Here is a 12552-nt window from a genome sequence, read left to right as displayed (position 1 = left end):
AAACAAATTGTCAAGAGGAAAGGTATTTGACAAATAACCATAAGTCATGTACATCGTGAGAAAGGATTTATCTGAAACAAGCCATAGTCAGAGATCTAAATAAAGATTGGTTAATGGTTGTAATTGAAAGGTAAAGGGGTCATAGAGGGTTGGTAAAGAACCAACTTTAGGAGTGAGATCTCCTTGTAGTTTATTCCATAGCTGAGATCTGGGGGTAAATAAAGGAGTTGTCTAAGTGAGAGATGGGTCAACTATGTTGATTATGTGATTATCTAGGGGTAAGTTATTGTATGACTGGGCACATGTGGAAGGGTTAAGGTGGTATCCCGATGGGAGCCAGATCAACCCTCTGTTCAGATGTGATTGGGAGAAAGGGAAGGAGGGGGGGGGGAAGAGGAGGGTTAGGGGGGGGTCTGACTCAGTCCCTGCTCCGGGGCCGTCCACACTTGGTCTAATGTTAGGGTGATTGGGTATAATGAGTGTTATAAAGGGAGGTATGGAGGGTTCTCGTCCAATGAGAGAGGAAGAAGGCACGATGAACTCCCACTTTCCACCCTTGTTTAGGGGTGGGAGCATCATATAGTTAGAAAAATAAAATTCGGACGAGTCATCCACTTTTCAATGTGTATCAGATAAGGAAGGATCAATGGGTATATTTCATGCTGGTCCAATGTCACAAGTCGTTATTGGGAGGAGAAGCGTTGGTGTTATTATGCGACATAAGTGCGTGATAGGTAGAGGATGAAGTGAAAGCGGACCATGTAGCCCAAACGTGTGCGTACTTATCAGTCGAGTCGCGTGCAATAGCTATGAGTTGTTCAAATTTTGCAATTTTATCTATTCTTTGGATCCACTCCTTTGTGGAGGGTGGGGATTGAGACTTCCAATGTAAAGGGATGCATTGATCAGAAAGGGTGTTATAGATTTGCAGTAGCGACGTGGAGGGGTTGCGGTGTGTTGTAACAGAAATTGCGCCGGTGTGAAGTGTAGTGAGACATTTAAATGTGTCGTTATGATTTCATGGATTTTTGACCAGAAAGGTTGGATTCTGGAACAAGTCCAAAAAAGATGAAAAAGAGTTCCTTGATGTTCGTGGCATCTCCAGCAAGTCGGGGATGAGTCAGGGTAAAATTTGTGTAATATCGTTGGGGTCCTGTACCACCTGGTCAGGAGTTTGTAGCAAGATTCCTGCATTGAGACGTTGAGGGAGCTTTTATGTGTGATAAAGCATATATTTTCCCAATCGCGTTTAGTGAGTTGAATGTTCAGGTCTGCTTCCCAAGCATGTATAGTTTTGGCCGTGATTATCTCAGAGTCTGCGAAAAGCATATTATAGGTTGTGGAGATCATATGTCGTTGGGGGGTGTTGCCCGTGCATAGAGTTTCAAATGGAGTTAGGGATCTGGTTAGGTCATTAGAGCGGTTCTGGGAGTTTAGGAAGTGTCGGATTTGGAAATAAATCCATTGGGGTATAAGGGGTGAATCAGATTTAGATGGAAGCTGGGATCTTTCTAGAAGGGAACCGTTTCTGTAGAAATGGTATGCTTGAATTGTGTCGTGTCTCCAGGTATTTGATAGGAAAGATGGAGACATTCCCGGAGGAAAGTCCGGATTAAGTTTCAGCGGTGTGAGGGGGCCCGGAGTGGAGGAAATCAGAGAGTTTGAGCATATGTCTCTGAAGGTGGATAGGGTGGCAGCTATCAAAGGGTGAGATTTAAGACAGGGAGGAATATTATGTGGTGCTTGCCAGGGTAATGATTGAATGGGGATGTCGGCAATCGAGTTTTCCAGAGAGATCCAATCTTTATTCTCCTTATGTAAGGACCAGTCCAGAATTCTTGTCAAGTGGCAAGCCCAATAATATTTTTTCAGATCTGGGAGACCGATACCACCCATAAGTTTCGGTTTAGACAATAGGTCAAATGAGAGTCTTGGTCTTGATTGGTGCCAAAGAAATTTAATGCATGTGGATTTGAAGGCTTAGAAAAAAGTGGAAGGTAATTTAATGGGGATTGTCTGTAGTAGGTATAGGAGGCGGGGAAGGACATTAATTTTAATGATAGCTGCTCTACCGAACCAAGAGAAGTGGGGTTTGGACCAGTTGCCGATGTCTTCTTTAATGGTTTTTAATACAGGGAGGAAGTTTTTGGCAAATAGGTCTTTTAAGTTGGTTGGTAGGTGTATGCCCAAGTATTTTATGGACTCTTGTTGCCATTGGAAGGGAAAGTTACGTTTACATTGTTTTATTACCTTCGAGGGTAAGGAAATGTTCAGTGCATGGGACTTTGAGAAATTTATCTTAAAATTCGATATGCTTTGAAATAGTTTAAATTCGTGTAATAATGTAGGGATGGATAGTAGTGGTTGGCCAAGAAAAAGCAGAATGTCATCCGCGAATGCAGCTATTTTGTATATTTTGGCGCCAATTGTAATCCCATGGATATTTTGGTTGGTGTCTAGGGAGCGCAAGAAGGGTTCTAGAGTGAGTATAAATAGAATAGGGGATAGGGGGCATCCCTGTCTGGTGCCGTTTCCGATGGAAAAGGCGTCTGACAGGTGTCCGTTGACCTTGACTTTCGCTGAAGGGGTGGAGTATAGAGACATGATAAAGTGTAATAATCTATCTGGAAAGCCTAAATGTTTTAGAACATCAGCCATATAGGTCCAGTCAAGCCTGTCAAACGCCTTTTCAGCATCTAAAGACAACATAAAGCCTTCAAAGTTGGAGGTGGACATCCAATTGTGTACATTTATTGCTTTTATCGTATTATCGCGGGCCTCACGACCTGGGACGAAGCCCACCTGGTTTTTATTGATTAGGCTTGGGATGATAGGGAGTCTGTTAGCTAGGATTTTAGCAAACAATTTGATATCAACATTCAGTAAAGAAATGGGTCTATAATTTGTCACTGAGGTGGGGTCTTTTCCTTCTTTGTGTATGACAGTAATATGGGCTTCTAACAGTCTGTTTGGAGGGAGAGGGGTGGGGATGACAATGAATTAAAGGTCTTTATCATGGGGCCGGCAAGAATGTCTAGATAGGTCCTATAATATGGGGCAGTAAAGCCGTCTGGACCAGGACTTTTGCCAACTTTAAGTTGTTTGACTGCTATATTGAGTTCATCCTGGGATATGGGTTTTTCTAGATCTTGGGCTGTTTCAGGAGTGATGGGAGCCGGGCAATGCTTATGGAGGAAATCGCGGATCAGGGTGGGTTTATCAGTCTCAGCAGGGGAAGGATTAAGATTGTATAGTTTAGAATAATAATGTTGAAATTGGGCAGCGATATCTGGGGAACTAGTGGATACATGACCTTGGCCGTTTTTAATATTGCGAACAGAAAGCGATGCTTTTTTGGCTTGGAGAGCTCTTGCTAGATACTGGCCGCTTTTGTTGCCGTGCTCATAGAATAGTTTCTGTTGCAAGATGAATTTGCGTCTGACTCTGAGATTCAGTTCGTCTAGGAGAAGTTGTCTATTTTTGATAAGGTCATTGTAGGTGTCTTCAGCTTGTGTACGCTTATGTGTGGCCTCCAGGATTTTAATTGTCTGAATGACATTCATTTCATGGTGATCAGATAAGTTACCTGTGTGACTATACATTTTTGTATTTTTTTTTTAGCACAGGTTTGATTTAATGTATAACTAAAGGCAATTTTTTTTTTTTAGCTTTGGATAGAGTGAAAAAGAATAGAACACCTGTTTTTACTGCTGTCTGTGCCTTCGTTAGGCATTTTTCTCCATAGGGCAGGCTCTGTTAGGCCCCTTTCACACATACGGTCCCGTTCAGTTCATCAGTTCAGTCACGTCAAAATGTATCAGTTTTTCATCCATTTTTCGTCAGTTGTCATCCGTTTTTCGTCAGTTGTTATCCGTTGTTCATCCGTTTTTCGTCAGTTGTTATCCGTTTTTCATCCATTTTTCGTAAGTTGTTATCTATTTTTCATCCGTTTTCATCCGATTTTCATCCGTTGTCATCCGTTGTCATCCATTTTTCGTCTGATCCGTTTTTTTGACGGATGAAAAATAGAGTATTCATCCGTTCAAAAAAACAGACATTGACGGAAGCGGATGAAAATGGATGTTAACTGATGATCATCTCTTGTCATCTGTTTTTACATAGAGATACATTGATATCCGTTTTTTAATCCGTCAAAGGATGGATGAAAAACGGACAAACGGACAGCATGTGTGAAAGGGGCCTTAAGATCTATTGAACGAGTCCTAAAATGAGGGCAAATCTACCCTTTAGTACTGAAATATCATGAAATCTCCCATCCAAAAAAGTGCAAGTGCAAATCCTATTGATTAGTATTATCAAACAATTCTTAGAATTTAGTGCAAAAAATGTGACATTAAAAAGTTATATTCAAAATGATGTATATCTCCAAGTAAAAAAAATATCATATGTAAAATGTAAAAAAAAAAAAAAAAATAGATAAAACAAAACATTTCATATCAGTGTAAAAAATCAGTGAGATAAATAAGTGTTACAAAAGTCCAAAAAAATAATCATAAACAATGTCCATTCATTGATATTCATAAAAGTCCCAAAAAAAAATCTTCTGTGTAATGTACGTGCCAAAAAAACACCCTAAGTGCTGCTTCCACCAATCACCTTAAAATTACTCACCAGATGGAGTGGCTGGTAAAGTTATATACTAGCAACTGGGCCTTTATAATAATTATAATATATCCAGTGTGCAGGTCCACAATTCGCTCTATATGATCCCCATTATGCAGACATCCTCATAGGGTCAAATAGGGATACATCATGTATTGGGAGGAAAGAATCCACATAGCGTAATTCCGTAAACAATTTCATCCGTTTATTAAAAGATAAAGATAAAACTCACATTTGATAAGTGTCTACCCGACACTAGGGGTTCCAGAGTGTGTCTTAGTTAATCATATGCTCTTCACCAAGCCGCCGGTGATGTCCAGCGTCCTAGTCCCACCCAAAGTCCCTGTTTAGATCTGTCTGGTGATCCCCTGCTGATTGGAGCAGAGCAGGCGGATGACAGGTCCGTGTCTGCTAAGTTTCTACAGAGCGGACATGGACAGAGTCCCCTCTGCTCTATGGGCAGCCGGGTGTGAATGAACTCCACTCTCTGCTTTCACTTATCTACCCTCTGATCCCATCCACCTAGATGGAGGGGGGCAGAGCGCCTTCCATTTCTTTTTCTTTAGTGGACTGGATCGGATTGAAGGTAGATTGGTGTAAACAGGAACAAGTCCCTTTACACCCGCTAGTCCATAGGGGTGAATGGAGGGTCCAATAAGGCCGGCCTGGAAAACTGACAGGTGATCCTTGTGTGAAAGAGGCCTTAGGGAGATTTACCCTCTCTTATTGTCCTGTTTATTGCTATACCTAAGAGTGAAAATGAAGGAAAATCCAAACTTTGGCTTGTCACAAGAAAAGGAATATCGGGGACATCTTTCACTGGGGACACCAGTGCTTGTGACCCTGGTGAAAACTCGGAATTCCCTCACTTTGAGAGGACTTCTTCTACGGTAACTTCCTCTTTTAGATACGGAACAGGAAATAAAGGGGAAACTTTCCCAATAAAGGAAAATGTTTGCCTTTAGTTCTACTCTAAAGACAGAAAGTGGATAATATAGATCAAAAAGTGGTGTTCCTGGTTTACAAGTCAGAGAGCAGTACTCATTATCTGTTGCACATGAGAAATAACCCTTTAGGGCTTGGTGGCGTAGGTGGTAGAATACCAGGCTTGTAATGAGAATTAACCCTTTCCCAGACCAGAGGCCATTGAAGCCCTGAGGCCCAGGCCTAAATTGAGCATAATCCTTCCGTCATTAAAGAGGAACTGCAGTCTGCTCACATAATTTGTAATAAAAACATATTGCCATTCTGAAGCTTCCCTCCAACCACTTTGCATTCTATTTTATATATACTGTGATTCTGTACTTTCCAAATATGGTGCAGAATATTCCCTCCACTAAATCTGCAGCCATTTTAACTGTGGGCAGCTGAAGCTGCTGACTGTTCACCTCCCGGATTTACACAGACACACAAAGGCACACAGACACATATACACACACAGTACGTGCTCAGCGTCATATCAAGGGGTTGTCTTGGGAAATAGACGCATTAGTGCTGCCAGCATTGCTGAAGAGGTTGAAGGGGTGGGAGGTCAGCCTGTCAGTGCTCAGACCATACACCGCACACTGCATCAAATTGGTCTTCATGGCTGTCATCCCAGAAGGAAGCCTTTTCTAAAGATGATGCACTAGAAAGCCCGCAATCAGTATGCTGAAGACAAGCAGACTAAGGACATGGATTGCTGGAACCATGTGGTCTGATGAGACCAAGATAAACCTATTTGGTTCAGATGGTGTCAAATGTGTGTGGCGGCAACCAGGTGAGGAGTACAAAGACAAGTGTGTTTTGCCAACAGTCAAGCATGGTGGTGGGAGTGCCATGGTCTGGGGCTGCATGAGTGCTGGAAGCACTGGGGAGCTACAGTTCATTGAGGGAACCATGAATGCCAACATGTACTGTGACATACTGAAGCAGAGCATGATCCCCTCCCTTCAGAGACTGGGCCGCAGGGCAGTATTCCAACATGATAACGACCCCAAACACACCTCCAAGACGACCACTGCCTTGTTAAAGAAGCTGAGGGTAAGGGTGATGACCTGGCCAAGCATGACTCCAGACCTAAACCCTATTGAGCATCTGTGGGGCATCCTCAAACGAAAGGCGGAGGAGCGCAAGGTCTCTAACATCCACCAGTTCCGTGATGTCGTCATGGAGGAGTGAAAGAGGACTCCAGTGGCAACCTGTGAAGCTCTGGTGAACTCCATGCCCAAAAGGGTTAAGGCAATGCTGGAAAATAATGGTGCCCACACAAAATATTGAAACTTTGGGCCCAATTTGGACATTTTCACTTAGGGGCCTACTCACTTTTGTTGCCAGTTGTTTAGACATTAATGGCTTTTTTTTTTTTTTGGCTGTGTGTTGAGTTATTTTGAGGGGACAGCTAATTTACACTGTTATACAAGCTGTACACTCACTACTTACATTGTAGCAAAGTGTCATTTCTTCAGTGTTGACTTGAAAAGATACAATAAAATATGTGAGGGGTGTACTCACTTTTGTGAGATACTGTATATACAGACAGACACACTCACACCACTACTTGCCTGCACATCTCTCCTCTATTGATGAATACTCATGGGTCTCTGCAGTCTCCTGTCATCTCCGCCCTCATCTAGCCCCATCCTGCTTTGCAGCTCTCATTGGCTTTCCTATGACTCATCCCTCTTCCCTTTCTGGCAATTTCTCACGAGAGTGAGAGAGAGAGCTGTGCATAATGTCATTGGCCTAGGCCAGTGATGGCTAACCTTGGCACCCCAGATATTTTGGAACTACATTTCCCATGATGCTCATGCACTCTGCAGTGTAGCTGAGCATCATAGGATATGTAGTTCCAAAACATCTGGGGTGCCAAGGTTCGCCCTCACTAGAGGCTTTTTACCAGAAAAGAGGAAGTGGGCTGTATAAGGTACTTAGGCTCCTTTCACACGGTCCGCATTCCCGCTGAGTAGGCGGATGACAGCTCCGTCTCCACACTGTGTGCGCAGAGGGATGTGTCAGAGCCCCACTGCTCTCTATGGGGAATCCGCTCTATGGGGACTGCCTGTCCGCTCTCATCCGATCCCATCCGATTCGATCCCCTAGAAAATAGGGTTTCCATCCGTCTGGATTTCACAGACAGGATCGGATGCGGATGGCAGCAGGTGTCAGCGGACATGTCACCGCTGACATCCGCTGCCCCATAGGAATGCATGGAGGATCGGATCAGATACGCCTAAAAAAAATTGACAGGCGGATCTGATCGGATCATTCGTGTGAAAGGACCCTTTCTGGCAGAAAAAAATATGTTTTACAATCCAAAGTTAAAACAACAAGGGCAGAGGATTTAATAGATGGAAAGATGAAACAATAACTGAAGGTCCGCTTTAAGACAGGAAGGGAAGGTTGATCCTCCTAATAGGGGACAACAATAAAACCATGATGGAGGTTCTAACCTTACCTTCTGCTATACATAATAAATAAAAGTTTGGGCTGGAGCTGGGCAATATTTATTTAATAAAATTTTAAGATGTATCTGCCAAAAAAGTAACAGTTTTTAGATTATATTAACCACTTTACCGCTGAGTACCGTAGTACTACTGCGGCAAAGTGGCTCGTTATCGTCTGACGACATAGACCTACGTCGTCAGACACTCCCCTTCTGGGTGGCGCTTGCGCGCCGCCGGAGGCTCGCTCCCGCTGTATTTAGTCACAGCGGGAGTCGGGCCAGGGGAGGAGCAGCGGCGATCGCCGCCGCTCTTCCCCGATCGTCGGGGATCTAGTGTGGAGATCCGCCCGCCTGTGTAAACACAAGCGGGCGGATCTCCCAAGTGACAGGCAGTGACAGATCGGAGTGTTCAGCATAGCTGGACATCCGATCTGTCCCTGACTCACTCAGTCACCTCCCCCCACACACGTCAGTAAGCACCAGGCATACATTAACCCCTCCCTCTCCAATAAAATTAACCCCTTCACTGCCAGTGTCAATTTTACAGTAACAGTGCATATATATAGCACTGATTACTGCAGTAATGTCACTGGTACCCCCAAAAGTGTCAAAAATGTCAGTCAAGGGTCCGATCTGTCCGCCGCAATGTCGCAGTTCCGCAAAAAAAATCGCAGATCGCCGCCATTACGCGTTAAAAAAAACCCACCAAAAATGACAGAAATCTTTCCCTTTGTTAGTAAACGCAATAACTTTTGCGCAAACCAATCAAAATATGCTTATTGTGAATTTTTTTACCAAACATAGGTAGCAGAAAACAAATTGGCCAAAAATTTAAAAAAATTTTGATTTTTACATTTTTTTGGGGGGAATTTCATATAAAAAAATGTGAAAAATATTGTTATTTTTTCAAAATTTACGCTCTTTTTTTGTTTATAGTGCAAAAAGTATAAATCACACAGGTGATCAAATACCACCAAAAGAAAGCTCTGTTTGTGGGAAAAAAAGGACGTAAATTTCGTTTGGGTACGGCGTCGCACGACCGCGCAATTGTTAGTTAAAGTTGCACAGCGTCGAATCGCAAAAAGTGGCCCAGACGTAAGACAGCAAAATGCTCTAGTGGTAAAGTGGTTAAACTGCGTACCTTGTACATCTAGTTGGATCTCCTTCTCTTCCCTCTCTGACCTGTACTCTGTGGAGCATTTGTAGATCCCTCTATCCGTTATATTGATGTTTGATATAGACAGATCAGCGATTCCATTTTCTGCCTGGCTTGTATAGGATATGCGAGGATCTGTAGATTTCACTGCAGTATTCTGAACACGTAATATTTCCTTTCCCTGGAAGTACCAAATTATTGAAAGATATTTGCGATCAATGGGAGGGCTCTTGACTGTAAAGGAGCAGAGAATGTTCACATTTCTCCCCATCATGGCTTTCTGGGCAGACAACTTCAATGCCCAACCTGTAGATAATAAAATATATAGTTATACATGAAGTTATACATTTATAACATAAACAGAAATTTTCTTAAAGTGTAACTAAAGGAAAAACTTCTTTTTTTTTTAGCTTTGGATGGAGTGGAGAGAGATTAGAAAGATAGGCCCGGAGCAAAAAAAAAAAAAAATAGGCGCAGGGCCTCATGATAGGGTTGATAGGGGACACAGGACAAGGAGGTAAGATAGGGTTAAATGGTGGGCTGTGGCTGGTGGTGCAGGAAGAGGATTGGATTAGGCCAGGTAGGGGTGGGGGCTCAGTGTGGCTGCATGGGGTGGGGCTATTTCCGGTCAAGCAGAATCGTTGGAGCAGCAGAGGAAGAAGGAGGAATCCCCGCCCTCCCGCCCTTTGAGTTTGGGATTTCGGAAGGTGACCGTGGTGGATGTCGATTCGGATTTGGAGTTGGGGTTATTGGGGTACTGTTGTTGTCTGTGGCGGTTGGGGGTCTTTGGAGGCGGTAACAGGTTTTTTGGTCAGTGCATAGGGTGACCCATCTACGGTATGGAGCCCTATAGGGTATCCCGGTTAAGAGGGGTTTAACCGGGATGTGTTAACAAAAGGTATCAGTGGAAAATGTGTTTGTTCCTGAGCTGGTGTCTCGCGGCTGGGGACCGTTGGGTTTTGGATACTGATACCATTTTTGAATTGGATTTTGGTGCCTCCCAAGACCAACAACCCCTGATTCTCTTATGTGTACTGGAGTATTTATGGTTTACTGTTTACAATGTTTTAAATTGGTTGTTAATAAAATGGCCTAACAGGCCACAATTTTATCCAAAGTCGTTGTCAGTATCATTTGTTTAGAAGGATTAGAAAAGGGGTGGTTTATGCTAAGATCAGGAGTGGGCATCGGTCATACCCTAATCATGCCTATTAGGCTATTAGGTTCTTATTGCTGTCTGTCCTCCTAATGGAGATTCTCCCTCGCTATTTGTCCTGTAAAACTGAAAGTAAAAGAAAATCCCAAATTTTGGGCCAATAATAGAGGGGAATTTTTCCCCCACAGTTCAGTAGTTCTGGTGACAACCAGGGATTCTTTCACTTTGTAGGGATTTCCCCTAACTTTCTGTTTTGGCTATGGAGGAAGTAAAGGCGCATTTCCATAAATGGGACACAGATGGTGAAAAAAAACCTCACAGGTGTTCTAACCCCCCCCCCCCCCTTACCCTATTCACAATGAAAGAAAAACATGTAAATATCAGGTCACCTGTGGCCAGGTGACGACTGCACCCTGTTGGAGGCAGGGGTGCAGCGCAAGGTAGTGAGCCCAATAGCTGACTGCTGCGGATGGACCGGAACGTGAGCCCAAGATTCCCCAGGGCACGGAGTCTAAGACCCAGCAGGTGTTCACCAGAGCCTCTAGTGGTGAGGATGGACTTGGCTGCAGCTGGGCCCAGGTCGCGGCCCCTGGGGTCCCCCGGGTCACGCTCCGTAGGGAGGGAAGGGAAGCAGCCACTCAGGACACACAGAATGGTGATGGGTAAGCCAAGGTCGGAGTAACAGGCAGACGAGGGTAACCAAGGGACAGGCCAAAGGTCAGAGTAACAGGCAAACAGGAATAGTCAGAGACAAGCGAAAGCCGGTACACAGAAAAGTAGATCAAGCACACGGCAAACAGGAAACTAACACTGTTGAACAGCAAAGCAGACCTTCAGTGCACTGGTTAATATAGACTTCCTGTGATGACCTGGGCAGGGCAGGAACAGGAAGTAGAGGTGATAAAAAGGAACCAGAAATGCAGTCTGACCTCTAATACAGACATGAAGAGACAGGTAAGCTTGCCCACCTTATTGCAAGTCCATGACAGTAAAATTGTATTTTCCATTTAGTAAAATGCCGGGAAAATTCCCCATGAGGAAGACACGTGACCCTGTGTTGATACGCGTAGGGGAGGGGCCAGGACGGTGCTGACACCTAGGAACCAACGTGGAGCTGGAGGCTAGGTCCGTTTGTGAGGCTGCTGTTTACACTGGAGTGCCCCAAAAATGGTGTGTCTTTGGATTGTGAACGCTTGTGTTGGTTTGGTGCGCTGCAAGCACCTGTAAAGAGTAAGTACCCTGTGATTTTCTTAATAAATGCAATTTTAAAAATGGTATAAGCACTATTGGTTTTTCTTATCTTTCAATCAATATATGGGGATACTATAACCCGTAATGAGGGGAGCCTAGAAGGAGGTTGGAGAAGTTGGATATAGCCAACAGTGGGCTAAAAAGTTGGTTTGGATCACGCTTAATTGCAGTGATCACATTACCCCAGGTGAGAATATTCCTGGTGGGGGGGAGCACATCGAGGTTGCACACTATTGGTTTTTTGCACGGAGAAGGAATTGCACGGTGGTTCAAGCACTGTGTGTTTTTCTTGATTTTTTTTATTTTTCTTTATATTTTCATTGCAAGCAATCATTTGCATGGACTCTTTCGTTGTTATATGGTGATTGCACATTTATGTTGGACAGTTTTTCACTATATTTATGCACTTTTCAACCTCTTGCCGACCGCCCACCGTAGTATTACTGCGAAATGGCGGCTCGGCTGCGCAAAATCACGTAGTACTACATGATTTCGTGCACGAGGTTTCAGCGGCGCGCGCGCGCCACCGGAGCCTCCCTCCCACTGTGTTTAGGCACAGCGGGAGGCGGGCCGCAGGAGGAGAGGCGGCGATCGCCGCCTTCCCCTCGCGATCATCAGATAAACTGACAGAAGACCCGCCTGCTTATGTAAACAAAGCCGGCGAGTCTTCTGTAAGACAGGCAGGGAGAGATCAGAAGTTTCAGCTAAGCTACAACCCCGATCTCTCTGTGCCTGTCACAGAGCACTTCCCCCACACAGTTAGTAAGCACAGTTAGGCATACATTTAACCCCTTTGATCACCCCCAGTGTTAACCCCTTCCCTGCCAGTGTCATTTATACAGTAACAGTGCATATTATTTAGCACTGATCACTGTAGTAATGTCACTGGTCCCCAAAAAGTGTGTCAAAAATGTCAGGGGCCCAAACTGTCCTCCGCAATGT

General features: G+C 44.1%; 1 protein-coding gene across 1 annotated transcript in view; it reads right to left on the bottom strand.

Annotated features, from left to right (window-relative positions):
• LOC309558547 (uncharacterized protein) overlaps positions 1-12552 on the bottom strand; it is a gene marked incomplete at its 3' end in the record, with an annotated part of 303007 nt that overhangs the window by 273898 nt on the left and 16557 nt on the right. The window contains exon 2 of the mRNA XM_082261626.1: positions 9189-9509. Within this exon, the coding sequence (XP_082117752.1) occupies positions 9189-9509 (321 nt within the window). The remainder of the gene's footprint in view (positions 1-9188; positions 9510-12552) is intronic.

This window comes from Pelophylax lessonae (genome assembly GCF_965119305.1).
Source record: "Pelophylax lessonae genome assembly, chromosome: 6".
Classification (NCBI taxonomy): domain Eukaryota; kingdom Metazoa; phylum Chordata; class Amphibia; order Anura; family Ranidae; genus Pelophylax; species Pelophylax lessonae.
The sequence above is the reverse complement of the archived record's forward strand: the minus strand, read 5'-3'. Positions and strand labels throughout refer to the sequence as shown.